The 27,774-nt window shown below is 37.2% G+C and overlaps 1 protein-coding gene across 1 annotated transcript in view; it reads left to right on the forward strand.

The window, feature by feature from the left end:
* Positions 1-27,774, forward strand: part of LOC105865113 (uncharacterized) — a 215,492-nt gene that overhangs the window by 9,125 nt on the left and 178,593 nt on the right. Inside the window, exon 4 of the mRNA XM_076010756.1 lies at positions 15,703-15,787. Within this exon, the coding sequence (XP_075866871.1) occupies positions 15,703-15,787 (85 nt within the window). The remainder of the gene's footprint in view (positions 1-15,702; positions 15,788-27,774) is intronic.

The following is a 27,774-nucleotide window of genomic DNA, read 5'->3' on the forward strand; positions in this document are numbered from 1 at the left end:
GTTTAGTCCCTACATCTTAGAAATGGGAATAGGGATGGAGGGAATGTTTGCATGTGACAGTTGACTTGGTCTAGAAACTGGAGAGAGAGAAAATTTATAACCCCAAAAGTAGAGCAGAGTGCGAGGAATCAAAGAAAAGGAGCTTTAGATGAAAATTCGGGGGATGATTTATCATCCTTACAAATACAGCCAGTCATTGACATAGAAAGGGGTTACACTATCTCTATTCTGGAACATAGCCAATTTAAAAAAATACATTTGATATATTTCTACCCTTCCCTGTCCCCCTCAAGAGAACTTTCAAAAAATTTAATTGCAAATGAGATGTGCAATTTTATGGTACGTGAACAAGGAAGAATATTTGAAATACATGAATTTAAAAACTGCTAGATATTATAGAACACAATGTTTCTTGTTAATACAATTTTACAAAGAACATTTATATTAACTGCCAATATGGTTATTTATACAAAATAGTTACATATTTTCCCCACAGTATTATTATAGTTTCCTCAAATTGTCATTTTATAAGTAAATATCAAGACATTCCCCCCTTTGTGATACTTTTTAAAAGAAAGCATTGTGGGAGTGGTAGAATTCCAACCTTACTTTATCCGATTTATCTCAAGGAAATGTAAAATTATTTGATAAATAGCAATTTAAATTATGAAATCAATGTCTAGGAGAGTGATTTTCTAAAGCCAAAATCACAGATAAAAAAGATTTCAAATTGATGATGGATTGAGTCCCTTAGTATAGTAGTCAAGTAATTAAAGTAAAGACACGCTGATCTTTAGGAATAGGCAAAATAGGCAACCACTTTTAGTCAATCAGTGATCTCAAGGTCACTTGGCAGGACTTCATGCATCCTCAAGTGCACTCCAATGTTAAGATATCCTTTGAAGCTCATTCACCCAATGGGTTTCCATGGAAAATGACAATATGCAGCACAGCTGACAATATAAATTGGCATCAGTCATTTTCGCAGGATGTGAATGGCAAACAGAATGGGACAGAAGAGAGGTCTCAGTCCTTCCTTCCTGCAGTCCCTGCGTCCCCTCCAAGCCTGCTCTGCCTTTGCTCCCTCACGTGTGATGAAAGTCTGCCAGGCTCTGCTTCACACTCTTCTTTGAATTCCCATTGGGAATGCATTGGGAGGCAGGCAATTAGCAAAACCATTAGATACCCTATTTTGTAAATTCCCAGTGGAATTTCATATATGTGACCATTTGAGGCCACATGTCCTTGCCTCTATCTTGCCCAGAACCTGAGTTCACGTGTGTACTTTGCTTTCCTGATCCCAGCTACACCCTGGCCCGATGAGGATTCACCCGATAGAATGAGAAGTTCCAAATTACAGCAGTTGAAAAGGGAGATGGCTAGAGAAGCCACAGCACGTGCTGAGAATTTGAGAGAGAGAGAGAGAGAAAGAGAGAGATGGCTTAGGTTCTCAACCTGACAATGCCTGAGGGCTGGGTGAGTAGAAAGGGAATCTTGAATATTCTGAAGATATAACATGGTGGCACTAAAAAGGTAGCTAATGCCTGTATTCTAAATGGCAGTTAAATGAAATGTGTGACAGATGCAAGAAGGGGCTAGGAAAGACTTTGGATGGGAAAAAATAGAAATAATTATACAACTGGATGGTAGGACAGTTAAACTAATGGTGAGTGATTTAATTGCACTTGAGAATTTTCTCCCTTTTAATTTCTAACTCTCACTGAGATTATTGCAAGACTGATAAGAGGAAAGGAAATGGATGTAACAAATTTTATGCATTATTGTTTAAGCAGGCATAGTTGCACTTACCAATACGTTGAGATTTGAGAATATTGAGGGATCCAACTCTCCTTTGCCCTATTTTTTCCTGGGAGTTGAGGATTACAGTTGTTGCTGTGCTCCTTTGCTAGACATCACATGGTAGCATCTTCCAAGGATGCAGAATGGCTGTTAGGATGCTTCTGTGGACATGTGTCACTTAGGGTTTTTTGGTGGTAAGCAACAGAAACCATCTCTGACTAATTTGAACAGAAGGATTTTGTGAGCCCTGAGAATTGATGGTGGGAATAGGCAGAAACCAAAGTGCCTGGAGTTACAGAGGTTGGAAACACAGTGTATCATAGGAGCAGTCTAGTTCTGATACAGCGATTGCCACCATGATGAGTAATTGCCAAGTGTCCTTTTTACCCTTACTTTGCTTATTCAAAATTCAAAGTCCTAGGAGAGAGCATTTGATTGACCATGCATCTGCCACTTGCCTGCCTCCTGGCTTTACCACGGGGTAGGAGAAGCAGGTTCTGTGGAGCCCTCCTAGTTTCTATAGTTGGAGAGAGGAATCTGGAGTTACTGGCCCATCAAGACTATTCACAATGATACTAGGAAACTGTGATGCCATTAGGGACGGGAAATGGATGCAAGACAGCAAAAACAAATAAGCCAAAAAAAAATATTTGATATATGTTCCCCAAGGTCCATATGTCTTTGGTTATTTACTGATCATATCTTGTTGTTAATAATGTCAGTACAACTTAAATGAAAATAGAATGGTATATGCATAAATAGTTGGATGTAAAATAATTTATACAATATTTTGCTTAGGAGTTATATATAAAACACGAAAAATTCTTTATGTATCTTTCTATTTATTCCTCCTCAATCACTGAAAAGCATATTTGCTGAACAGTTTTATTTTTTAGGCAATATGCCAGGTGTGAGAAATATAAAAGTAAACAGAACAGAGTGAAAAATATCTATGTTTATGAAATATATTATGTCAGCAAAGCTAAATTGAGGGCAACTACTGGTATATCCCAAAGACATTGCAGGTTTGGTTCCAGATCACTGCAATAAAGCAGATATTGCAATAGTCACGCACATTTTTTGGTTTCCCAGTATATATAAAAGTTAAATTTACACTATACTATAGTCTATTAAGCATGCAATAGTATCAAGTCTAAAACTAATGTACATACACCTTAATTAAAAACTACTTTATTACTAAAAAATGCTAATGATCTTCTGAGCCTTCAGTGAGTCATAATCTTTTTGCTGTGAAGGGTTTTGTCTCAGCGTTGATGGCTGCTGACTGGTCAGGGTGAGGGCTGCTGAAGGTTTGGCTGTGGCAATTTCTTAAAATAAAACAACAATGAACTTTGGCTTATTGATTGACTCTTCCTTTCATGAAAGATTTCTCTGCAGCATATGATAATGTTTGTCAGCATTTCACCCACAGTAGAACTTCTTTCGAAATTGGAGCCAATCTTTTCAAACCCTGTTGCTTTTTTATCAACTAAGTTTGTGTGTGATATTCTAAATCCATTGACACTTCAACAGTGTTCACATCTTCACCAGGAGAATATTCCATCTCAAGAAACCACTTTTCTTACTCATCTATAAAAAGCAGCTCCTCAACTGTTCAAGCATTATCACGGGATTGCAGCAATACAGTCCCATTTCAACCTCTGCTTCTAATTCTAGCTCTTTTGCTGTTTCTACCACATTTGCAGTTACTTCCTCCACTGGAGTCTTGAACCTTTCAAAGTCACCCATGAGAATTGGAATCAACTTCTTCTAAACTGCTATTAATGTTTATATTTTGACCTTCTCCCATGAATTACTAATGTTCTTAATGGTATCTAGAATGGTAAATAATTTTTAGAAAGTTTTCAATTAACTTTGTCCAGATGCATCAGAGGAATTATTATCTATGGAAGCTATAGCCTTACAAAATATATTTCTGGAATAATAAAACTTGAAAGTCAAAATTACTCTTTCATCCATGGCTGCAAAGTAGATCTTGTTAGTGGGCATGAAAAAAACATTTATCTCAGTATACATTGCCATCAGAACTTGTGGGTGGCCACGTGCATTGTCAATGAGCAGTAATATTTTGAAAGGAATTTTTTTTTCTTTCTCAGGAGTAGGTCTCAACAGTGGGCTTAAAATATTCAGTAAATTATGGCATGAAAAGATAGGCTGTCATCCAGCATCATTGTCCCACTTACAAAGCACAGATAGAGTTAGCATAATTCTTAAGGACCCTAAAATTTTTAGAATGGTACATGAGCATTGGCTTCAAGTCACCAGGTATGTTAGCCCCTAAGAAGGGAGTCAGCCTGTCCTTTAAAGCTTTGAATCTAGGTATTGACTTCTCTCTAGTTATGAAAGTCCTAGATGGCATCTTCTTCTAATAGAAAGCTGTTTCACCTACATTTGAAAATCTATTGTTTGGTGTAGCCATCTTCATCAATGATTTTAGTTAGATCTTCTGGATGACTTGCATTAGATTCTCATCAGCATTTTCTGCTTCATCTTGTAGTTTTGTGTATGGAACTGGGCTCTTTCTTTAAACTTCATGAACCAACTTCTGCTACCTTCAAACTTCTTCTGCAGCTTCCTCATCTCTTTCAGTCTTTGCAGAATTGAAGAGAGTTAAGACCCTGCTCTGGATTAGGTTTTGGTTTAAGGGAATGTTGGGGCTATTCGGCTCTTCTATCTGGATCGCTCAAACTTTCTCCATATCAGCAATAAGGCTGTTTTGCTTTCTAATAATTCATGTGTTAATGGAGTAGCACTTTTAATTTTCTTTGAGAACTTTTCCTCTGCATTCACAGCTTGGCTAACTGGTGCAAGAGGTCTAGCTTTTGGCCTATCTTGGCTTTTGATGTGCCTTCCTCACTAAGTTTGATCATTTCTAACTTTTGATTTAATGTGAGAGATGTGTGACTCTTCCTTCCTTTGGAACAGTTAGAGGCCATTGTAGGGTTATTTATCGGCCTCGTTTCAATATTGCCTCAGGAAACAGGGAGGCCTGAGGAGAGGGAGAGTTGGGGGAATGGCCCATTGGTGGAGCAGTCAGAATATACACATTTACTGATTAAATTTGCCACCTTATATGTGTGCGGTTTATGGTGCCCCAAAACAATGACAATAGTAACATCAAAGTTCCCTTATCACAGATCACCATAGGAGATGTCATAATAATAAAAATGTCTGAAATATTGTGAGATTACCAAATTGTGACACAGAGACATGAAGTGAGCACATGGTATTGGAAAATGATGCTGAAAGACTTACTGCAGGGTTGCCACAAACCTTCAATTTCTGAAATATGCGGTATCTGCAAAGCACAATAAAGCAAAGCACAATAAAATGAGATATGCCTGTCTTGAGATTATAGTTGATTGACTCAGATTAACCTGGCACTCTTGAGAAAGCAGTTTTTTGTCATAAAAGATTTTTACATCTACTTTATAAATACCATTTCTTTGAGCATTCCTAGATGTGTGGGAAAAGCAGGAAAACCATGTGTGTGTGACTTACCTTATCTGAGGATTCGTGAATTAAAAGTTGCCTAATATAAACTCAGACCTTAAGTGAAAAAACTGAGATAGAAATTTAGGTTTTCTGATACATCAGTGATGTGGTCAGTATCTTAGCAGTTGGACAAAAAGAAAAAATTACTTTTTTTTCTTTTAACCTAGTTCCCTTTAGATATTGGGAAAAGTTTTTAAAGAAAGTACTTTTTGGCTATCAGAATAAGAGACTGCACTATGTCAATGAAATTCCATATTAAATTCAAACTTCACAAAGCTGTCTTTAGCCATCATTTGACTGGTTCTTTTGTTGCAATTTCATTTTAAGAAAGACTAAGATGCCTCCCGAGAAGGGACTAATTCCAAGGAAAGAGACAGTCAGGCACACAAGCTTGATCTCATGCCAATATCTCAGGGCCAGAGAGGAAAGGTAGTTTTGATTACAGTACAGTGTTTGCCAATCATATTGTCCTGTGGTCTAATCCTCAGGCATTCATTCCTGGGACTCAGGGACAGGAGCTTGGAGTGAAAACTGGAGATCTCCATCAGTTGAGGGGGCCTCGGTAGCTCTACCTGGTGCTCTGTGTAAACGGAAGGGCAGTATGTGGCAGGGTGGGGTGGAGAGGCCACACTCCGTACCCTTCACTTGGCATTGCTGATGGAGTGTGGGATGGGCAGAGGTGTGAGTTCAGGTTTGATCAGAGTCAGAGAGAATACTGGGGAGAAATGGCCTGGCCAACAAGGGGAACCAGCAGGAATCAGTGTGAGGGGCAGCAACAGTCACTTGGGGTGGCCCCGCAGCGGTTCTGGAATTGATGGGAAGTAATTTTCACGTGGCTCTGTGGAGCAGAGGTGCCACCAGTGGTGTCATGATGGATGTGGAGACATTTGTGGTTTGAAGAGCATCATTACCAGCATAGAATTCTTGACAGCAGGCAGCGACGCAGAAGGCTGAACAGTAGAGAAAGAAAATGGCAGGTGTCCCAAAGAAGCTGAGAGGAATGAGTTCCGAGCATAAGTGATCTAAAGCTTTAGATCTTTCCAGAAGACATGAGGGGTAGTTTGATTTAAAAGAAGGAGAGCCACAATGGTTGTGCATGAAGTAGAGGAATCCTGGATTAGTGTTCTAATTATGGCCCTAAATTTATCTTCAGACCACTGTCGCTATTAGAAATACACATGTACAAAAACTTGTAATAAAAATAACATATAAACATTTGTGCTAAGTGCATAATTCAAAGTGTCTGAGCAAATATGTGATGAGAATTGTTTTTCCCCATAGTGCACGTAGCCTAGATTATTTTAGAAGTGATATTGTATAAAACTGTTTACACTGTTCTCATTTATAGCTGTTTTTCCCTTAAGATGGAAAACAGGTGTTATATAAAATTTATGGAACATTTAAAAATATTTTTTGCTTTGGGACATCTCAAGTATTATTAAGAAAAAGAAAATGTATAGGGAAATCATTTGCTTTAGGTTTATTGAACTGACCTGGATTTGTGTCTTTAGATACCATTTGGCTCCTAAGTGATTTGAATCTCTTTCATTGATTTGGAAGGCTAAAAATAAATCCTCAGGAAAGAATCCTTCCTGCTGAGATACAGAAATATTTTATATAGATATTAGATGTATAAATATCTGGTCAGTTTATATAAATCAATTTAAGTTTCCTTTCCTGTCCTCTCTTTTGTTTTTTAAGTGGAACAACAGAATTCTAAAACAATGTTTGTACAGTTAAGAAAGGGAATTTTAATCAAACATTATAATTTTGAGAATGTCAACAGAATAAGAAAACTTAATTTTTTTTTCTCAGAAGGAACTACCTACCCCCAGGTAATCAGACGGTTTTTCTGGGGAAATCAGCAGAATGTCTACTTGTGTTGTCCTTTTCTGTTTCTGTTAATGCTAAAATTGACGCCATTGGTAACACCTGACCAACTCTTAAGCATAGTCATTTTTATATCTTCTCTTCAAATTGAAGTTAGCGAAAGCGCCAATGTAGGACTTTGCAAAATAATATTTTCTAAAATCTGTCACAATCATTGTTTGAAGAAAGAATCTTTATAAGAATCATTTTAACTTCAGGGATATTACTTTATTATTGCAGCTCATTGATGACAGAGGGATTCACACACTTAAACTGATTAAGTTTATATGCCAACAAAATTCATATGCTTTTAAAATAAAAATGTGGGCACAGGGGTTATTTGATTTTTTCTTCCTAATTTTCGTGAGTTCTAAGTATATTCTAGTTATCAGTCCCTTATCAGATGCATAGGATGCAAAAATTTTCTCCCATTCTGTAGGTTGTCTGTTTACTTTCATGACTATTTCTTTGGCTGTGCAGAAGCTTTGTAGTTTGATCATGTCCCATTTATTTATTTTTGTTGCTGCTGTGATTGCCTTTGGGGACTTCTTCATAAACTCTTTGCCCAGGCCAATGTCTAGGAGAGTGTTTCCAACTTTTTCCTCTAGAGTTCTAATAGTTTCATACCTTAGGTTTAAGTCTGGCCTTTATCAAAAAATCTCCAAACAATAAATGCTGGCGTGGTTGCGGAGAGAGAGGAACACTCCTACACTGCTGGTGGGACTGCAAACTAGTTCAACCTCTGTGGAAAGCAATATGGAGGTACCTTAAAGCGATACAAGTGAATCTACCATTTGATCCAGCAATCCCATTGCTGGGCATCTACCCAAATGATCCAATGACACTCTACAAAAAAGACACCTGCACTCGAATGTTTATAGCAGCACAATTCATAATTGCAAGGCTGTGGAAACAGCCCAAGTGCCCATCAATCCAAGAATGGATTAATAAAATGTGGTATATGTATACCATGGAGTACTATTCAGCTCTAAGAAACAATGGTGATATAGCACATCTTATATTTTCCTGGTTAGAGCTGGAACCCATACTACTAAGTGAAGTATCCCAAGAATGGAAAAACAAGCACCAGATATATTCTCCAGCAAACTGGTATTAACTGAGTAGCACCTAAGTGGACACATAGGTACTACAGTAATAGGGTATTGGGCAGGTGGGAGGGGGGAGGGGGGGCGGGTATATACATACATAATGAGTGAGATGTGCACCATCTAGGGGATGGTCATGATGGAGACTCAGACTTTTGGGGGGAGGGGGGGAAATGGGCATTTATTGAAACCTTAAAATCTGTACCCCCATAATATGCCGAAATAAAAAAAAATGTGGGCACAGGGATCTACATGATGATGAAAAGGATGCTTAAGAATCTTAGAATCTAGAAATGCCAGAACTAGAGATCATATGGCTGATTTTATAGAGGTCCAATGACTTTGCTAGTATAAACACAGATACATAGAGAAAAACATCAGTTTTCTGATACATTAGTGACATAGTGCCTATCTTAGCAGTTGGACAGGTCACTGAATTGTTCACCTACATCTTCTTAAACATTAGGTGAAATTTTTAAAAGGACTTTTTTGTTGCCAGAGTAAGAAGTTTCATTATATCAATGAAATTCCATATAAATTTAAAACTTCATTAGACCACCGTTTTAACTGTAGTTTCATAGTTGTGTTTTCATTTTAAGAAAAATTTTACTAGAAATTTTTTTATGACCTTAGTATTTATTTATTTATTGTTTTTTTTAGAGACAGAATCTCACTTCGTTGCCCAGGCTGGAGGGCAGTGGCATGATCATAGCTTATTTCAGCCTCCAACTCCTGGGCTCAAGTTATCCTCCCACCTTAGCCTCCCAGCAAGCTGGGATGCCAGTGTGTGCCACCATGGAATGCTAATTAAAAAAATAGCAAACTTAAAGTGGGATATTGCTATGTTGCCCAGACTGGTCTCGAACTCCTGGCCTCAGGAGATCCTCTTGGCTCTTCCTCCCAAAGTGCTGGGATTACAATTTGAGCCACCTCATCTGGCCTAGTATTTCATACTTTTAGTATATGTTTTTTATGCTTAGTATTTTATGCTTTTAGCATAATTTAGATTATTCCTTAATCTCCAAATAATTCCATTTATAGTTTCTTTTGGATATTTTTTTTTCTATCAAAAAGAATTTAACAGAAAATAAGATTTCTTTAGCTTTCATTGGATTAACTGACCAAAAACCTTATTAAAAATGGTAAATCATGAGATAAAGAGTTTGTCTATAAATTATCAGATTTTTTTAGAGAAAAGATGATTAATTTTGTCTAAATTCAATCTATCAACCCATTATATTGATTGTTTTAATAGCAAAGTGTGCTTCAGTGTGATGAACAGCATTATTACCTGAGTGAACCCTTAAATACAATGCATAAATATAAATAATCTTAGATCCACGAGGAAGACATATTGTTAAATGCATGAAGGCACAATTGGAAAGATTAGAGGGACGATTGATATCTAATGTCAGATACTTCGTATTTTGAAAGGCAATATTCCATACAATATACACACAATTTACATATACATATACATACAATATACATACAGTATTCCATACAATATACATACAATTTATGTATTGTATACATAAATTTATGTACAGATAATATAATGCTGCCAGGCAGGAAAGAAAGCCTGCTTTGATATAACCTTTTGGAAACTTTTAAATATGGGGGAAAAACCAATATATTTATTACTTAACCTTTGAATTACCACAATTACTTAAGTACTGGAGGTGTCTTCCTGTTTAGGAGTTGGGTGTTTAGGGACGTGCTTCAACTCATTGAGGATTCTGGGTCCAGCAGCTCAGGATGCACGAATGCCTTAGGGTACCGAGGGATAAAACCCTGAGGCAATTACGCACTCAATAGCACTCTGGTGGTTTGTGAGCTAAAGTGCCTCATAATTTACCATGAGGAAGGGCCTTGGGGGAAGAAAGAATATGGCTCAATTAATTAGAACTTGTTAGCAAACTTCAACTGTTACCCTATTTAGATTTTCAAATCACTGATATATCAAATACCCACAAGATTTGGAAAGGAAGTAGGAACAAGCAGCCCAGAAAGCTAATTTGTCCGACATGGCACCAGCTCTGGAGCATTGTGTTAGCAGCAGACCAGTTTGCACAGGTTAGCCTTTCCAGAAAGAAGAAAAGGGAGATGGTACCACATTTCTATCTTCCTGTTTTTAACTTCCTGCTTTTAACTCTTCTGTTCATGTAAGTTTCAGTTTTTAGGTGAGTTTAATAAACTTGATGACCACCTATGGATTCCTATAACAGCCTAATATTAATTATTGAAGGTTATATGGAGTTCTATTATGGGTTTTGGTTTGCTATTTAGTCATTATATCTTCATGTGGTTATTGTTGGCATTTAGAAAAGTTAACAATTCTTTATGATTATCTGGCTGTTTACCAAGATATTATTCAAATAATATCTTCCTCTTTGTTCTGAAGGTTTTTCAAGTCAAATTTCTTATGTTTTCATGGCATGGAATCATATTGTCTTCAGATAATTACATAACATATAATATTTTCAATAATTTTAGTGCACGTTTCCCTTATTTTTGCCCCAACTCCTTGGCCAAGATTTCCAAGAGAATGTTGGCTAATAATGTTGATAGTGGACATCCAAGTCACAGTTGTGTTTTGTCATTAGGTTTTATTGTTTGTTTGGGTTTTTGTTGTGGTTTTTGTTTTTAGTATAATGAAGACTCAATTTAAGATAACTATTTTTATCATATTAAGTATTATTGTATTTTTAGCTACCTTTTGTTTAAAAATATTTGTAAATCAGCACCATGAAAACACTATTTGAATGGATTTAGTATAGCATGTTTGGGTCTGACATAGTTCTCACTGCTCTATATTCTAGTGCTATCCCCAGATTTGCACATTTGTGTTTCATATATTTATGTAAACTGTCTCGTCCCATGGATATTTAAACTTGAGATATTTGTATTGGATTTTCAAAGTAGTGAAAACGTGATGTTTTCACACATTTATTTATAAAGTTCATAGGAATAAAATTTCATTTTAGTTTTCTAGGCTTTATGCCTTTAAAAGGAATAATGTTCAGAAGAATATCCTATTTTGTAAAAATTTAGTGCATGACTATAATCATAGAATATAAACTGTTTAGTTATTTAGTTTTCATATGTTTACTTAGTTTATAACATATTATAGGAAACGTGGGGATTGGTAATAAAAAGCTGAGCTGAAGAAGATGGATTTATAGGAAAGGGACAAAATGGGGCCAATAAAAACCTCCTAAGGAATAGATAGTTGCATTCGGATTTTCTTCCTCTCTGATTAATGTTGCTGATTTGAAAGGAAGTGATTGCCTTGTTGAGTCAAGACACTTGGGTGATTTGTACTAACCTTCCCCTGGTGGGCAATTTCATTCTCTCCTATGGCCCCTGAGGAACTGCATGGGTGCCCACTGGAGGGTTACCTGACCAAAGTTCATGTACAGTGCAATTTAAGTAAAAGCCCTGATTATGTTCTATGCTGCTCTGAGTTAAATGATAGGAAAACATGATATGTGTGGAAGGGCAGAAGGCAAGTGTCTGTGTTTTCCTCCTCCAGTTCAGTAAAAAGTGCACAAGAAATGCATTAAGTGTTGCTGATTCTAAACATCAAGCAGCTATTGCCAGGAGGCTGAACGCAAAAATAGAGTACCAAGAGTATTGACAGTACCAATTTATTGATTTATTACTTTATGTATCACATCTAATTATGTCAATATAGAACTACGCTTCTATATATATGTGTATATATGCATATGGCATTGTCATTATTCTTCTGAAAATCACAAAGAGTTAAATATCAGCTATATTAAAGCCTATTGTATTTGTATTGCTAAATGCCCTACTTTAAATTTCTCAGTGGGTCTGTTAATTTTCCTGTGAGATGATTTGAGATATATCCAAAAGCATACTCTGAATGATTAGGACACTTCTAGGAATTTATTCTATTAGCAATCTACCTTCTGGTAATATACACCCTCTCCTAAAACCATCTCATTTTATTAAATCCTGACACCATCCAATGAAACACAAGCAAAAGGAGCTAGTGCTAAGATGAAGTCCATTGTTTCCAAATTTATAACAGTTTCCATGTGCTTCACCATTTCGAACTCTGCCTGCTGTGTTCAAATTATTGGCTTACTGGGGCAAGAAATACCAATAGAAAGCAATAATAATTTTAATATTTGACAGCATTTTCTTATTCAATTCATAGGCTGATTGATGTTATAGCAAGCAATTGGCAAAATAATGTTATAAATAATGATAAATACATTACAGTTTCAATATCTCAATTGTCTCGCAAGCATGATATCTTACTTCTGAGAGCATCCTTCGTTTGAAACAAAAGTATGCACACAAGATGCAGCCCCCAGCTCTTCCTGGAGATCTGATCATGCTTACCTGGCACTATTTTTTCCCCATATTGTTTACTGCCATCTAGTAACTATAAAATACACATTTATTGTGTTTATTTTTCCATTCACAGAATGTAAGCTCTGTGATGGGGGAAGATTTTCGAGTGTTTGGTTTTACTGCTGTAGTCACATAATAAGTGCTCAGTGAGTATTGATTGAGTGAAGGAATGGATATGCAACATCATACAGTGACACTGTACAACAACGTGCTAATAAATTTGAGCAAATACACTAGTTAACTTGATTGTGGACTAGTGAAGAAGATTGGATTGTGTTATTCATGTTACTAAATTGTAACTTACAGGAGGCTGAAAAAAAACATGGAACATCCCTCTATGCCTTTGTGTCTTTTCTCCTTTATCCAGGCTTCTCTCTCAGTTGACAGTCTCTTCACCTTTTATTTTTGACTTGGCTAATTCCTAATCATGTTTCAAAAACTTCCATCACGTGGCGTTTCCTCCAGGAAGTCTTCTTCGAAGCTCCCAGGAGGGCTGGGTGCTTCTCCCACCGGCCCAAACAGACTCTGTCCTTTACCACCGTGTTAAACCGAACTAGCCTGTGCGTATGTAGCTTCCTTGTTCTCAGAGGGTTTTCTTGTTTTGTTTTTTAAATTCAGACGCGGTGCTTGGATCCTAGAAGCGCCTGATTAACCAAAAAAGTCGTGGGGTGGTGAAGGAGATCAGAGAGGGAAGTAGGAACAGAAAGGAAGAGAGGAAGAAAAAGTGATGAAAGATGATAACTTGTCACTCATTTTAATCAAGAAAGAACCAGTGAAAAGATTAGGGGATTACAACAGGTTTCCAAGAGAGATTTATTTAGTATGGAATTGAGATCATGTTATGAGCTGCTCTGGGTGCCAGGCACTATTCTAGGTTCGGAGGGTGATGCAGTGAGCAAAAAGGTAACTAACGTCTTTGCCCTCATGGAGTTTATATTTTAGTGGTGCAGACACACAATAGACAAGTATAGACTGTATTTGTAAAACAATACATAACAGAAGTTAAAATATAATATAAAATGCATACACATTATAAAAATACATAAATTCTATAAATATGTAATATAATATAGAACTTGAGGATATTTAAAGGGAATCAGTACTAAGAGTGTCAAGGGTTTTTTGCTCAAGATACCCCAGAATTCTTTCCTTGTGAAGTGCCGTGGCCGGTACCCCAGACAGGGAAACAGGAGCAATCACTGCAGGAGCAGCGTCTGTCTGTAACTGCACACGAGTTCCTCACCCCACGCCGAATGCAGAAGGAGCAATTTGCACAGTCCTTGCTCACGCCCATCTCCTTGTTGGGTGTGGAGACATCGAATCCTGAAGGGAGACTTAGCAGCGTGGCTCCCACTGGGCAAGCTTCTTTCACGCGAGCCGGCCGGGACCCCAACATCTCAACTGACGACAGGGATGAAAATGGCTCAAGAACCTAAAAACCAAATACACTTCTCCAGACTTTTGGTTAAAAACGTCTTGTATTGTTTCACTCACCAAGGTCTTGATTATCTTGGTAATATTTACCAACCAATTATTATAGTGGGCAAAGAACTTGAGTTCTGTGTTGGACTGGGGGACACCTCCGAAGTGTGGGCACCAGTAGCTGGCCGACGCTGGTATGGCAATATACTAAGAATATGCTACCCTCTCTGCTCTAATATAGGTTAATTATTTTGCCAGCATCTGAGAGTGTAGAGTGTCACAGGGCTTCGTCGAAGAGGAAACAAACAAACAATTACAGAGAATGAGAAAGAATGGCTGTCGTTGCAGTACATAAGACTTTGATTACACACGACCAAGATTCATACCAGCCTAGTAGTTGTTGACAGATAAAGTAACAAAAATGGAACTCATTTCTTTTTTCTTTATTGAGACCTCAAGGTAAGGCAGACTTTCAGTTCTTGTACTTACTACATTGACAGAACAGAGACTGACAGCAAAAATGTGTCAGCCCAGAAATAGAAATTAAACGTAGGTTCACATCAAAATTTCATTTAGCTTTGGAGAAGGAGCTGCTATTTGGATTACTTTTGATCCTGAAACAAATACACTATGGAATATCACAGTGTACCTGGTATGTATTAACCCTTCCCTGTGAGCCATACTTTTAAAATCATTGTTTTTACTCTACAATGCTTTATTTCTTTTGTAGTGTTTGAGGGAACTTGAATTATCATCAGAGGAGGTTATACTTTGCTGAATGCAAATTAGTAGCAACAGACATATACATTTCAGTCTGCAGGAAGTATGGCACTAGATTGGGAAAATTGATAGCAGACCTTTTTCCATTACAAAGTCATACCCGATGCTATAGTTTGGTCATGGTGATGAGGGCAGAATACGTGGGAAACGGGAAGTGAGATTTTGGTGTGTGTTGTTGAGATTGTTGATGTGTGTTGAATAAATTTCTGGCTAAATCATTTGTACTTTCCCTTTTTGTTATGTAAGTTGACATAAACATGCTTATAAATAAGCCTCTCCCTTCCTTCCCTTCTCCCTCTTTCCTTTCCTTCTTTCCTCTCTGTCTTTCCCTCTCTCTTCCTTTTCATTCAACTATCAACATGGAAATTTTGCAACAGTTTCTCATAAATAAGACTTCACTAAGTTGGCAAATGGAATTCTGGACACAATAATATGATATGCTTAGTGAAATACAAGTGACTAAATACAGTCAACAGTGAACTCCACACATCATTATAACCCAACTACATCCATTTTTGGAGTATATCCTCAAAATACTTTGACTTAATTTTTTGATTATTATTCTAAAGTCTAGGTTTGCTAATTTTTTCATTAACTTTTTAGCAACAGAAAGATAACATGAACTTGTTTCTTGAATTACCTTTTCTGACCTTTTGCAAGATGATAATTACAAAAAAGGGAGGCCTGGAAGACTTGTAAAAAAATTAAACTTATAAAAGAGCTAAAACGGTTCTTCTGTGCTGGTGTCGATTTCAAAATTAACATTTTGGTTCATGTGCTTCTAATAATCACTGACCCTTACCTCGTGTACTTTCCACAGGAAATGAATACAGCAGAAATTACTTTGACCCACTGATGGATGAGGAAATAAACCCAAGGCAGTGTGGGATGGAGGTCAGCAGAGAAGGTGAGCTAGAATTAAGTATGTAATTTTTGTGTCAGAATATTCTTTTCCATTCATGAAAATGAGGTGACAAAGATCACACATGCAGTTCCGTTTAGATTTTGCAGCTTACAATTTAAATGGTAAGTTTTAACCGCTAACAACATGATGGGCAGTGAAGGTAATTTGTGATCAAGGACAGCAAGCTGGTCAGAGGAAAGAGGCAGCGGTCTGCTCTCATCCGACGCTACCGTAAGCGGTTGGGGCCTTCATAAGGCCCGTGCTAGCATCTGAGGACCGTCATCACTTGACAGATGCATCTCTGTTCTTCGAATTTAAAATGAGCATTCTTTGTTAAAATGCATCTAGCACATGAGATTTCCATACAGAAATTCCATACAATTTCTTTCATCACATGCATGGAACCACCACCTAAGTTTTGAACCATGAAGATGCCATGGTATGATAGCAATCTCATCTTCTGTAATCGTGAATCTAGTTGCAGTTGTAAAACAACAATTCAAAAGTGCTCTTTAGGTGCACACCATTATGTATATTTTATAGTTATAAAATGCGTTGGGGTTTATAAAGATCATTGGTGAGATATTGACAGTGACGAATGCTACTTAGAATTATTTGCAATCCAGAAGATCATACCCCACTATTGGCTACCAGTCATTAAATCTGTACTTTTTTAAAATTTATTTTTCATTATTATTATTATTTTAATTCAGGATATTGTGGGAGTAAATCTGCACTTTTTAATGAAAGACTGGGATGGATTCTTACACACACAAAAAGGCTCAAGCACAGTGCAATGGTTGTTTTGCTAAATAGCTCTCAACCTATTTTTTTGTGTGTGATTTTTAAAATTTCAGAATATTGCAGGGGTACAAATGTTTTGGTTACAAAATTGCTTTTGCACCATTTGAGTCAGAGTTATAAGTGTGCCCATCCCCCAGATAGTGCGCATTATACACATTAGGTGGGAATTTATCCATCCCCTCCTCCCCGCTCCCACCTGCTTGATTTCCAATGTTATTTCCATATATACAAACAAGTGTTGATCACTTAGCTCCAATTTAGTGGCAAGTGCACGCTGTGCTTGTTTCTCCATTCTTGTGATACTTTACTTAGAAGAATGGTCTCCAGTTCCATCCAGGTTAATACACAAGGTATTAGTTCACCATTTTTTATGGCTAAGTAGTACTCCATGGAATATATATAGCACATTTTATTAATCCACTCGTGTTTTGATGGGCATTTGGGTTGTTTCCACATCTTTGCAATTGCAAATTGTGCTGCTATAAACATTCAAGTGCAGGAGTCTTTTTTATAAAATGTCCTTTCTGCTTTGGGCAAATACCCAATAGTGAGTGGAATTGTTGGATCAAATGGTAGTTCTACTTTTCATTCTTTGAGGTATCTCCATGTTGCTTTCCATAGAGGTTGTACAAGTTTGCAGTCCTACCAGCAGTGTGTGAGTGTTCCTATCTCTCTGCATCCATGCCAATGTTGGTTGTTTGGGACTTTTTGATAAAAGCCATTCTATTTTTAAGTGGTGCAGAATCCACAGATACCACCAAAAGACCTATGTATGGGATAAGACAGAGACTTGTTCTCAAGGCCAGTTTTCACAGGTAGCTCAAAAGTCTAGGTGAATTTGAAATAGGAAAATCTCAACCTTTGATTTGCCAAACACCTTTGAGGGCAGAGAGACGATTCCAGTGACTTTTGGGCAGGGGCATCAGTGGAATTATGGATTGAAGTCTGTTTTAATTTCTCAGGGATCACAATACATAGTTATATTTGGCAGAATGTTTGTCATGCAAGGACTCCCTAATTTAGGTAAGGTGACTTAACCCAACTCCCGTGGCTCACTTGAGGTCTCCTCTTTTAGAGCAGGCAGCTCATTCTCTGGCTGCGCCCACAGATCTGTGCTGGCACTGCGGGTGGGGGACAAGCGGGGGCTGTCCCTCTGCCTGGCTGAGGGTTTGCCGCCAGCCTTCTTCCTGCTGAGCCCTGGCTGGCTGTTTTTACTTCCCCCACTTCCCCTTAACTGCCTTCCCGCGTTTTCTTCCCTTCTGCTTCCCATTTTCTTCCCTCATTTCTTCCTCAGTGTTTTTCTTGCTCTTCTCTCTCCAAACTTCTTTCTTAACTGGAAAGATTTACTTTTAAATATGAGTTGAAAAACGTTTTTATATTCCTTGTCATTGGGACAGATCGAACACTTCAGATTTCTTCTCCTCTCAAAATAGGCAAGAATTTCAATATTTTTACTTCATCTATGCTATTTGTTTTCCTCCTACAGCTTAGGAACTCATGGTTGAAAAAAAGATTTTCTCTAGTCTCCTAAATTTTCTATGAGATAAGTTATGTTTCATTTTCCTTGAACCCTGTATGCTATAAATATGATATAAATGAAGTGCAATGGGCCAAATGTGACTATTAAAAGATCAGTTTGCCATACATTTCTGCCAGCTTCTAGAGTATTTTCATGAGCAATTGTACACAATGCACACTCCTCATAGCCAAGCTCCTACTCTGCATATGGTATCAAGAAATGAGAATTTCATGGAAACTCCATGTGGGAAGGGACTCTCTGTGTCTTGTTCATTAGTTGCTATATTTTCAGCAATTAGTGCCTCATACATAATAAGTATGTGATACATATTTGTCCAAAAACCAACGAATAATGTACAACCCTACACTTTGATATTAACCTCTAAACTTAATATGACCAGATAGCAGACCTGTGAAGATTAACCTGATATTCATTATAAGATGAATTGTAGTTTATAATATTCCATTATCAAACATAACACTTTTATATCAGATATTTGAAAATACTTTTGGGGAAAATAAACAGTGGCTCTTTGACAAAGATATTTTGTGATGTGTTGACTTTCGTAAGGATCATAACCTGGACTTTCCATAAACTACTGTCATGACAAATTGGCTTTAAATTGAACTGCCAGTTTCACCAGTGGATGTTATTTTTATGAAATCTATTTAAAGGATACTATTTCCAGAAACATTAAGATATGTATTATATGTACTAACATATTATATAAATAATATATAATATAATAATTTAGTAATATTATAATACATCTTTAAAGAGGGGACTTGGTTCGAGGTGGGATCAAGTACTCCCGTTAACTTTGGATTACTTCTAGTAATAGCTTCCATTGGTGAATTCATTCATTCAGTGCAGAACAGCAATTGGCCAAAAGCCTTGCCTCTGCCAGTTTCGAGATTTTGTCTCAATGTCCAAGTGATGGCAAAATAAGAAACTCTCAGTGATATGAACCATTGTCTTTGGCAGGTGAGATGGGGAGGGCAGTGGAAGAAACAAGGAGATGCAGGAGCAAAGAAAGAGAGAGAGCTCAGCTCAGCAGCCTTCCAAAGGAGCCCTGTCTTGAGTCTGTAGTTCATGCTGGCTTTTTTATCTTTTTGCTGAGCACTCAGACCTTCACAGCTACTGCATTTAGGGGGTCAGACAGTACTAATTAGCACTCGTATCTTCCCACTTCCTCTGCAGAGCAGGGCTAAAGATCACACAGGCACATGACAGTGGGGCTGCTGGGCGGGCCCCAGCTCTGCAGTTCACAGAGCTTTGGGTAGCAGAGTTTTGGGAACACCCCAAAGGTCTGTTTGCTTCCATCTGTCTCCTTTTGGTTGAGATTATTCTCATATTTATTTGTTTATAATCTAAACTCTACTTCCAAAATAATTTGAGACAGCTTACAATAGAAGCATAAGTGCACATGGTTATAGAAAAGTCCAAGTAAAGATGAAAGGGGGATTTGAGAACACCTAGGAAAGAAAGAAGTCAGTGTATGAGAAACACAGGACAATAATATTATTATTGTAATTAAGCACTCATTTTTACTAATACTTTGAGTTTCCTGGAAGTCAAGGGACAAGGGGAAACACTGTAGACAGGAAACTTGCAATGTTTAATAGAAATGACACTCTTTTTCAGTGTAAATAACTCACTATCCCCACTATTTTATTGTTTTACACTAAATTCCAGAAGGGCATATAGCATTTTTTTTTATATAGTAGACATTGTAAAAATAACAAATAATTGCTTTATCATTAATTCTGTGTAATGAATGAGTGTAATAATTCATGGTAAAGTAATAATTCCTGAAAATGATTTAATGAAATAATAAGTAACCGTTTACTTAATATATAATATGGATTTCAGTGCTGCTATATAGTAGATGTGTAACATTTATTATTTTCCAATTTTGTATATGACCTGATATAGGTAATGATAGTTTATAAATTAGAATTCTCCAAAGAGGCATAACCAATAGGATCTCTCTCTCCTGCTAAGATATATCTGTATACAAAATATATGCATATTACATAGCACATACATATGTATATGAGAGAGGGGGGAAGAGAGAGAGAGAGAGAGAGAGAGATTTTTGAAGAATTGGTTCCCTTGATTGTGGGCCTTGGCAAGTCTATTTGTAAGGCAGGTTGCAGGCTGGAAATTCAGATGAGAGTTGATGTGAAAATCAGGTAAGAGTTGATGTTATATTCTGGAGTCTGAATTTTGCAGGGTAGCAGACTGGAAACAGGAGTAATTTCTATGGTGCTGTGTGGAAGCACATTCCTTCTTCTTTGGGAAACTGGTCTTTTCTCTTAAGGGCTTCAACTGAGCATATAAAGGGCCTACTCATGTTATGGAGGGTCATCTTCTTTACTCAAACTCTACTTATTTAGATATTAACCTTTAGTCAAAGTCTATCCTTGTAAATGTTAATGACATATAGAAAATACTTTCACAGCAAATCTACATGGGTGTTTTGATTAAACAACTGGGCACCATAGCCTAACTAAGTTGACACATAAAATTAATTATAACAGACTGTCTCTAATAATCATTTATTAATTCATAATACTTCTTCAAAGAGTGATGAGGGCCTGTTAATTTGATGTATTAAATGTGTTCTCCTAATCACCAAACCTTAACTCTGCAGCTTTCTCTTATCACCTTGGTTTTTTTCCTTTGGCGTGCACCCCAGTTATTGGTTAAATATTTATTGCTATAATTATCTTTAGTGGTCGTCTTCTCCACTGGACCTTAAATATCCTTGGGATCTGGCACGGTGCTTGGCTCACCTATGATGTTCAGTTTATTTGCTGACATGAAAATAGTAAGATCTAACACGCCTCATAAGCTGTGGCCTCTGAGCAACTCCACTGCCCACACTCAATCCCAAGTGAGCCTCAGCTCCTGCCTGGAACGGCTGAACAGCTTTTGTCCTCATCCGCCATCTGGAGTGATTATCTTTAGAATCAAATCAGATATTGCTACTTCCTTATTGAAGCCCTCTCCCTGCTGCCTATTGCGTTTAGGGTAGAGACCAATACATGTTTCAGCCTCATCTCCGATCTTTTCCACTCGCTCACCATGCTCCGGCCACACTGGATTTCTTTTTGTTCCTTGTAAGCATGGAGCTATTTTCCTCTTGAACACGGAACCCTCACAGCTAGTGGGACAACCTCCTTCCCTCCTTCCCTGGCAGTGTCATCTCTTCACAAAGGCTCAACTTAAATGTCAATTCTTAACTCCCTTGACTAACCTACATGATTCCCCATGTATACCTCCTTGATAGAACTCATTACAATGGCCGACAAACTATGGATTGGTGCAATTATCTGTGAAGTGTGTCTCTCCCCTATTAGACCATCTGCTGGACACAAGCGGGCACAGATCATGTCTACTTTGTTCACCAATGAATTCTTAGAACCTAGCACAGCAGTTGGCAGAGAGCAGGTGCTCAATAAATATCTGTTGAATTAATGAATAAATGAGTAAATGAATTTAAACTGCCAAGCACGGTATCTGACACATGGCGAGCCTCCTGTAAACCTCAGTTATTATTACTTACTGAGCGCTCAAGGAATGTGTTAGGTTGGATACGGTAACTGTCCAACCAATACAAATCTCTCCAAAGCAGACATTATTATTCCCATTTTGAAGATGAGAAAAACAAGCTTGGGGAGATTTAATATCTTTCCTAAGATCACAGGTCTGACAAGTGTGGAGTGGAATTCAGAGTCTACCTGTCTCTGACACAGTCTGTTCTCTTTCCCTCAGGAGTTGTGTTTGACCTGCCGGCTTTCTCTGCCCTTCCCTTTGAGGAGGACTTGTGAAGGGGAAAGGGAACAGTTTAATCCAAATAGTTGAATTTGAATTCGAAGGGGCTATTCTCTTGCCCTTCATGTCTGTGTTATATAATCTTATCGTCCCTTCAGGAATGAGTCTACTGGGGGCATCTTGGAGGGGTGGTTTCTCAGAGAAGCAGAACTTCTATAGCAACTCTTGGTTAGGTTCCTCACGTTTGGCTTCCTCTATGACGATCCTCAAAAAGTTGTTTATAACTTATTATTTCATGGTGAAAACAAAAATATTAGATCAGAATGACAGAACTCTAACTGTTGAAAAATTAGGCACTTCATACAATTACTAGATAATTAACAACAAACAAACAAATAGACCAGGCATGCTGGCTCATGCCTGAGATCTCAGCACTTTGCGAGGCTGAAATGAGAGGACTGCCTGAGCTCAGGAGTTTGAGACCAGCCTGGGCAACATAGTAAGACCCCGTCTCTACCAAAAAATTAAAAACAATTAGCTGAGTGTGGTGGTTCATACCTCTAGTACCTACTGCTCAGGAGGCTGAGGCAGGAGGATTGAGCACAAGAGCTGAGGCTGTAGTGAGCTGATTGTGCCACTGCACTCTACCCCAGGTGACAGTGCAAGATGTTGTCTCACAAAAAAAAAAAAAAAAAGGAAAGAAATACAATAACAACAAAACACCATTCAAGCACACGTGAGTGGCTACTCTTTCCTGAGTGCCTGTTCTTCATCAGCCATGCAGGTATGTGCTTTATGAGTGTCATCTTGCTGACCCTCAAATCATCCAGTTTTCTGGCCATGGAGATTCAAGCTCAAGGACTCTAAGAAATTTCTCCAGTTTAGATAGCTAACCACCTGATATTTGGGTGCAGATTTGCCTAATGCCAAGCCTGTGCCATGCTGCCTCTCTCCAGAAGATGGTCTGTCTATATTTAATCCCACTGGGGCTTTTATTATATCTGCAGAGAACCCCACATCTATGGGTCTGGTATTGCTTATTGTTAGCTTCTCAATAAGATTATTTTATGAGCCATGTATAAGCTTTATAAGTTTTGTAGCTATCCCACTAAGAGTTATACAGTTACAGTCAATGCTGGAATAAAGGTCCATGCTTCCTTAATGCATAATCTTGCAAAACATCTTTTGGGAATGGCCCCTCTCCCCTTTCCCTGAGTGTTGGCATAGTAGTAGGTTTGTGCTGGCCCTTAGCAGGAAGAGAACATTTGCAAGTCAACTGATATTTGAAAAAGTCATATTCAGGGTGCAATGAGTGGACAATCCTAATTTCACAGACCCTTTTCTGTCATTCTCTCAAATATTCCATTTCCCCCCACAGTGTAGGCTTTCCTGTTTAGTCATTTCAAGTCCATGAATATAGATGGCATTGGATTTTTTCCAACACTGGTGTTCAAGGGATCTCAGGTATGGACAGAAGGGGAAGACCAAGAATTTTCAGGACTTTTAACTTAAAGAATGAAAACGTCAGAAAGGTCTTAGTTTAAACAATTATTTTGATTGCCTTCCATGGGAAGGGGAATATGTTTAATCTATTGATGTGTGCATGTATGTTCTAATGACTTGGGTGGTCATCCAACTTGCATCATTCATGTTTGGTTTTTTCTAGTGGCAAGAGATCCACCTGGATGAACTTTTAACCTTCTTCTGGAACTTGGTCTTTAGGATTAGTTTTTTGGGTGTGTGTGTGTAATGACACGGCCTTGTTGCTTTAAATTCACAGAAGAACTAAGACATTCTTATGTTTACTATCATATTATCATATTATGTTTACTATCATATTTACTATCATATTATATTAATATAATAATTTCTTTTTGTAATTACATTTTCATATCTATAAATTAGTTGATGAGAAAGTTATCATAGCATGTATAAAAGAATCCAGGACCATTTAAGTTTGTTGTTTCTTATATATACATAGTAAAAATATGATATATAGAAAGTAGCTAATCGAAGACACTCATTCATTTTGACCAAATGCTTATATGTTCCATTGTATGATTTGACAAACCATAATTACTTGTTCTGAAATTATTCTTGAGTAATAGACATCATAATCCATTGAATATGAGATCCTTTTTGTTGAAGTATCATATTATGCATGTACTGCAATATACATTTAAAAATAATTGTTACAATTATCAATGATTTAGAAAAGGGCTTTTTTTTTTCAGAACAAAGCAGCATATTGAGTAGAATTTGTATCTATGACCCATAATATAACTAAATAACCATGATGATTAATATAATAATTTCTTTTTGTAATTACATTTTCATATCTATAAATTAGTTGATGAGAAAGTTATCATGCATATATTCTTTTAAAACCCTAGAAGGTGATGATAGAATTCTCTATAATCGATTAATGAAGCTGTTTGATGAGAGTGGACAAGAAGAACCCCAAGGTAAGATACTAATTATTTTCAATTTTTTATCTTAACATTAGTTGTGAATTGATTGACATGGTTTCTTGCATATGCTAACCTGATTTGATGGTTGCAGATATTTAAATGTAACTAAAGTTTTGGGGAAAAGTAATTATGGCGTAATTTCTTATAATTGCATACAATATATAAAATTAATGGTAAAAATGATTTAAGATTTATTGCAGAATCTTAAAATGGCATATTTAGATTCACTAATTTATGAGGCTACTTGCTTTTTTAAAAAAAATAAAAAGACCATGCCTTAGCTTTTAAATAAATGCTTTTGTGTGATAGAAGACAAGCAGTATATTGTACTCAGCTTTAGCGTGGGAATTTACTTGCAACTGTTAGGCTCTTTGAATAAAAAAAATTTATATGTATTAAACTAAGAGATTAAAGGTAATCTCTTAAAAACTAAATTCTTAATTTAACACATATAAATTCATTTCAGAACCAAATTGTAGTTTTTGCCAAAACACTGAATTGTTGTATGTACACATATTTGAATTCATGGGGAATAATTCTATTACATTTTTTTCACAGTGTGAGCTTAGTGCTTTTCAAAGTGTCATTCTGTCTTCGTTATTAAAACAGCTCCTTAAAGTACATAAGAGGACAGGGCTGATCATGATTAAGCCTTCTAATCATTATTATTTCTGTTGAATTTGTGCTGAGGCTTTGTCATTTACTAGCTCTGTGACCTTAAGCTTCGTTTGCCATTTCTGCCAAATGGACATATAGCACCTGCCACATGGAGTAGTTATAAAGATTAAATTATTACATGAGCAGATATGATAAGGACATATCTAGAATAATAAAGTTAATAACCATAATGCTATTGATAAAAATATTAATACCAGTTAAACATTTGAGTGCTTACTAGGTACCTGGTAAGGAAATGTCTCAACTATCCTAAACACTGTTCTAAATAAGACAAATATTAACTTACTTAAACCCCATAACAAACTAAAGGTTATTCTCCATTTTTGATCCCCATTTACAGAATAATACACTACCAAGTTTTATTCCCACCCAGGGTACACCTCCTCCCCTTTACTGTTTTGCTATTAGTTAGGATAGCCAACATTTTATTAATTTTTGGCCTTTATAAACAAAGTAAAGCCATTTTTCAAGCCAGCTATGAACTTATTTTGAGGGATCCTGAATTCAAATGGTGTATTAGGATTATCCAGAAAAGTAGAATTTAATTGAACCAATATATACATACATAGAAATTTATTTTAAGAAATTGACTCACTCAGTAGTGGGGGCTAGCAAGTCCAGAATCCTTAGGGAAGGCTGGCAGGCTGGAGAATCAGGTAGGAGTTGATGTGAATTCAGGCAGGAGTAGAAATAGCAGTCTTGAGTTTGAATGTCATAGGGAAGCAGGCTGGAAACTCAATAGGTTTTCTATGATCTGATCTTGAGGCAGAACTCTTTCTTCTTTGGGAAATCTCAGTCCTTATTCTTCAGGCCTTCAGCAGATTGGAAAAGGCCCACACACATTGTGAAGACTAATCTGCTTTACTCAAAGTCTACTGATTTTAATATTAATCACATCTAAAACATACCTTCACAGATGCATGCAGATTGGTGTTTGAGCAAACAACGGGGCACCCCAGCCTAGTCAAGTTGGCACTTAAAATTAAGCAACACAAATGCTTAAGTTAGGAATTTATATGTTTAATCTAATTTTTGAACCAGCAAACGTATCGAAGACCTTTCAGACCTTCAGTGCTAGATATTGAGGAGCACACTTTTATCCCTGTTATTTACCTTCCGTTCTGACAGCTCTTTCAGCTCGGACCCTTTGAACCCACCCAAATCACACATTTACAGATAGTCCCTAATAGAGCTTCCAAAATCATTTGCAGGCTTATGAGAGCCTCATAGAATGTACAGACTAGTCAGGTACTTTATCAGCTGTTTCGTGCATGAGGATATAACTGACACCTAGAAAGTGTAAAGACTTACACAAAGTAATACAGGATACTAGCGAGCAGAGAAGGCCAGAGGTTCTCTGCCGCTATAGCTGGGCGCTCTCTCCAGTACCCCACTTCATTTCCCACCTGCAAAAGAAGCTCTCTTCCAATGATTCTTGTTAAAATTCTAGTATTGGAGACATGGAAAATTCCATATTATACCTTCCAGCATTTTTTAGAGAATGGAAGAGAGAGGAATATTTTATATTTACAGCACACATCTGGCTAGATGAAAAGATACATTTTGTAGATGATACTGTTTTCAGATGATGGAGAGAGAAGTTGAGTACACATACCATTTGTATAAATGCTGGCATTTCTATGCAAATAAACAAGGTAGCCCAAATAAAGTGCCTCTGTGTGCAGAGCTCGGGACTGTTCTCAGGGATCCTAATGGGGGAAAATGATCCAGGAGCTCTGGCTTCCCCTAAACCCATTCATCTCCCAAGCTGGATTCTGCAACAAGGCGAGTAAGTGGTAAGTTGTTGAAGTAAACAACATGTAATATTAACGCGCGGAAAAGCACAGCATCCACACTTCAAGATATATTTGGTAAGTGGGAAAAAAGCTTTAATGCACAGCTGTACTTTGCTCACTTTGTAAAGATTATGAGCTGAACAAAGGTGGTTGTTGTTGTTTAATCTTGAAATTTCTTCTGTGCTTTAGTGATTTCCCAGTACAGGAAACAGAAAATGATTTGCTAAATTGTAGAATATGAAAAACTAAACTTTATCGCATATAAGAATAAAAGTAGTTAGGCTACTATGTGTTCAGCCAACAGTAAAGTGACAAAGGCAAGCAGAATTCCCTGTGATCTTTTTGGGGTAAGCAGATGAGGGCGTCCAGGAGGAGACGTTGGATTCTGAAGCACCTACGAGTTTCCATAAGAGTCATGAGATCCACAAAGAGGCAGATGAAGCCACTCCTGCTTACCGTGAGGAGTTTGAAAGATGTGCTCAGAAGGACATCATTCTGCTCGGAAGTTCTCCATTCGAACAGATCAGCATTAAGAATATATCAAGACACGTAAGATAAACTCTCTTTTAAAAATGATAGTTGAAACCTCTGTCCTACACATTGTCTACTAATTCTGCTTACTGGTGCACCCTCCCTAGACCACACGATTTATGAGTCATTGAGCTTTTTTCTTATATTTCATACACATTTTACCAGACAGAATTATATTCCTTATCAATATCTATCCTGGTCCTTGTCCAATGTAGTTTCACTTTATCTGGTTTTATTTTGTACTGGAGTGCTTATTTCTAGCATATTATGAAGTAACTTAATAAAACCTGAAAGCAGCATAAACTTACTTGGATATAATTAAGAAACTTCTTGGACTTATTAGCACAAATGCTGTATTATTATGTGAATATTCTAGTATTTCTGAAGTCACCATTTAAGGAAATCAATG

Source organism: Microcebus murinus, chromosome 15 (assembly GCF_040939455.1).
Source record: "Microcebus murinus isolate Inina chromosome 15, M.murinus_Inina_mat1.0, whole genome shotgun sequence".
NCBI classification, from domain to species: Eukaryota; Metazoa; Chordata; class Mammalia; order Primates; family Cheirogaleidae; genus Microcebus; species Microcebus murinus.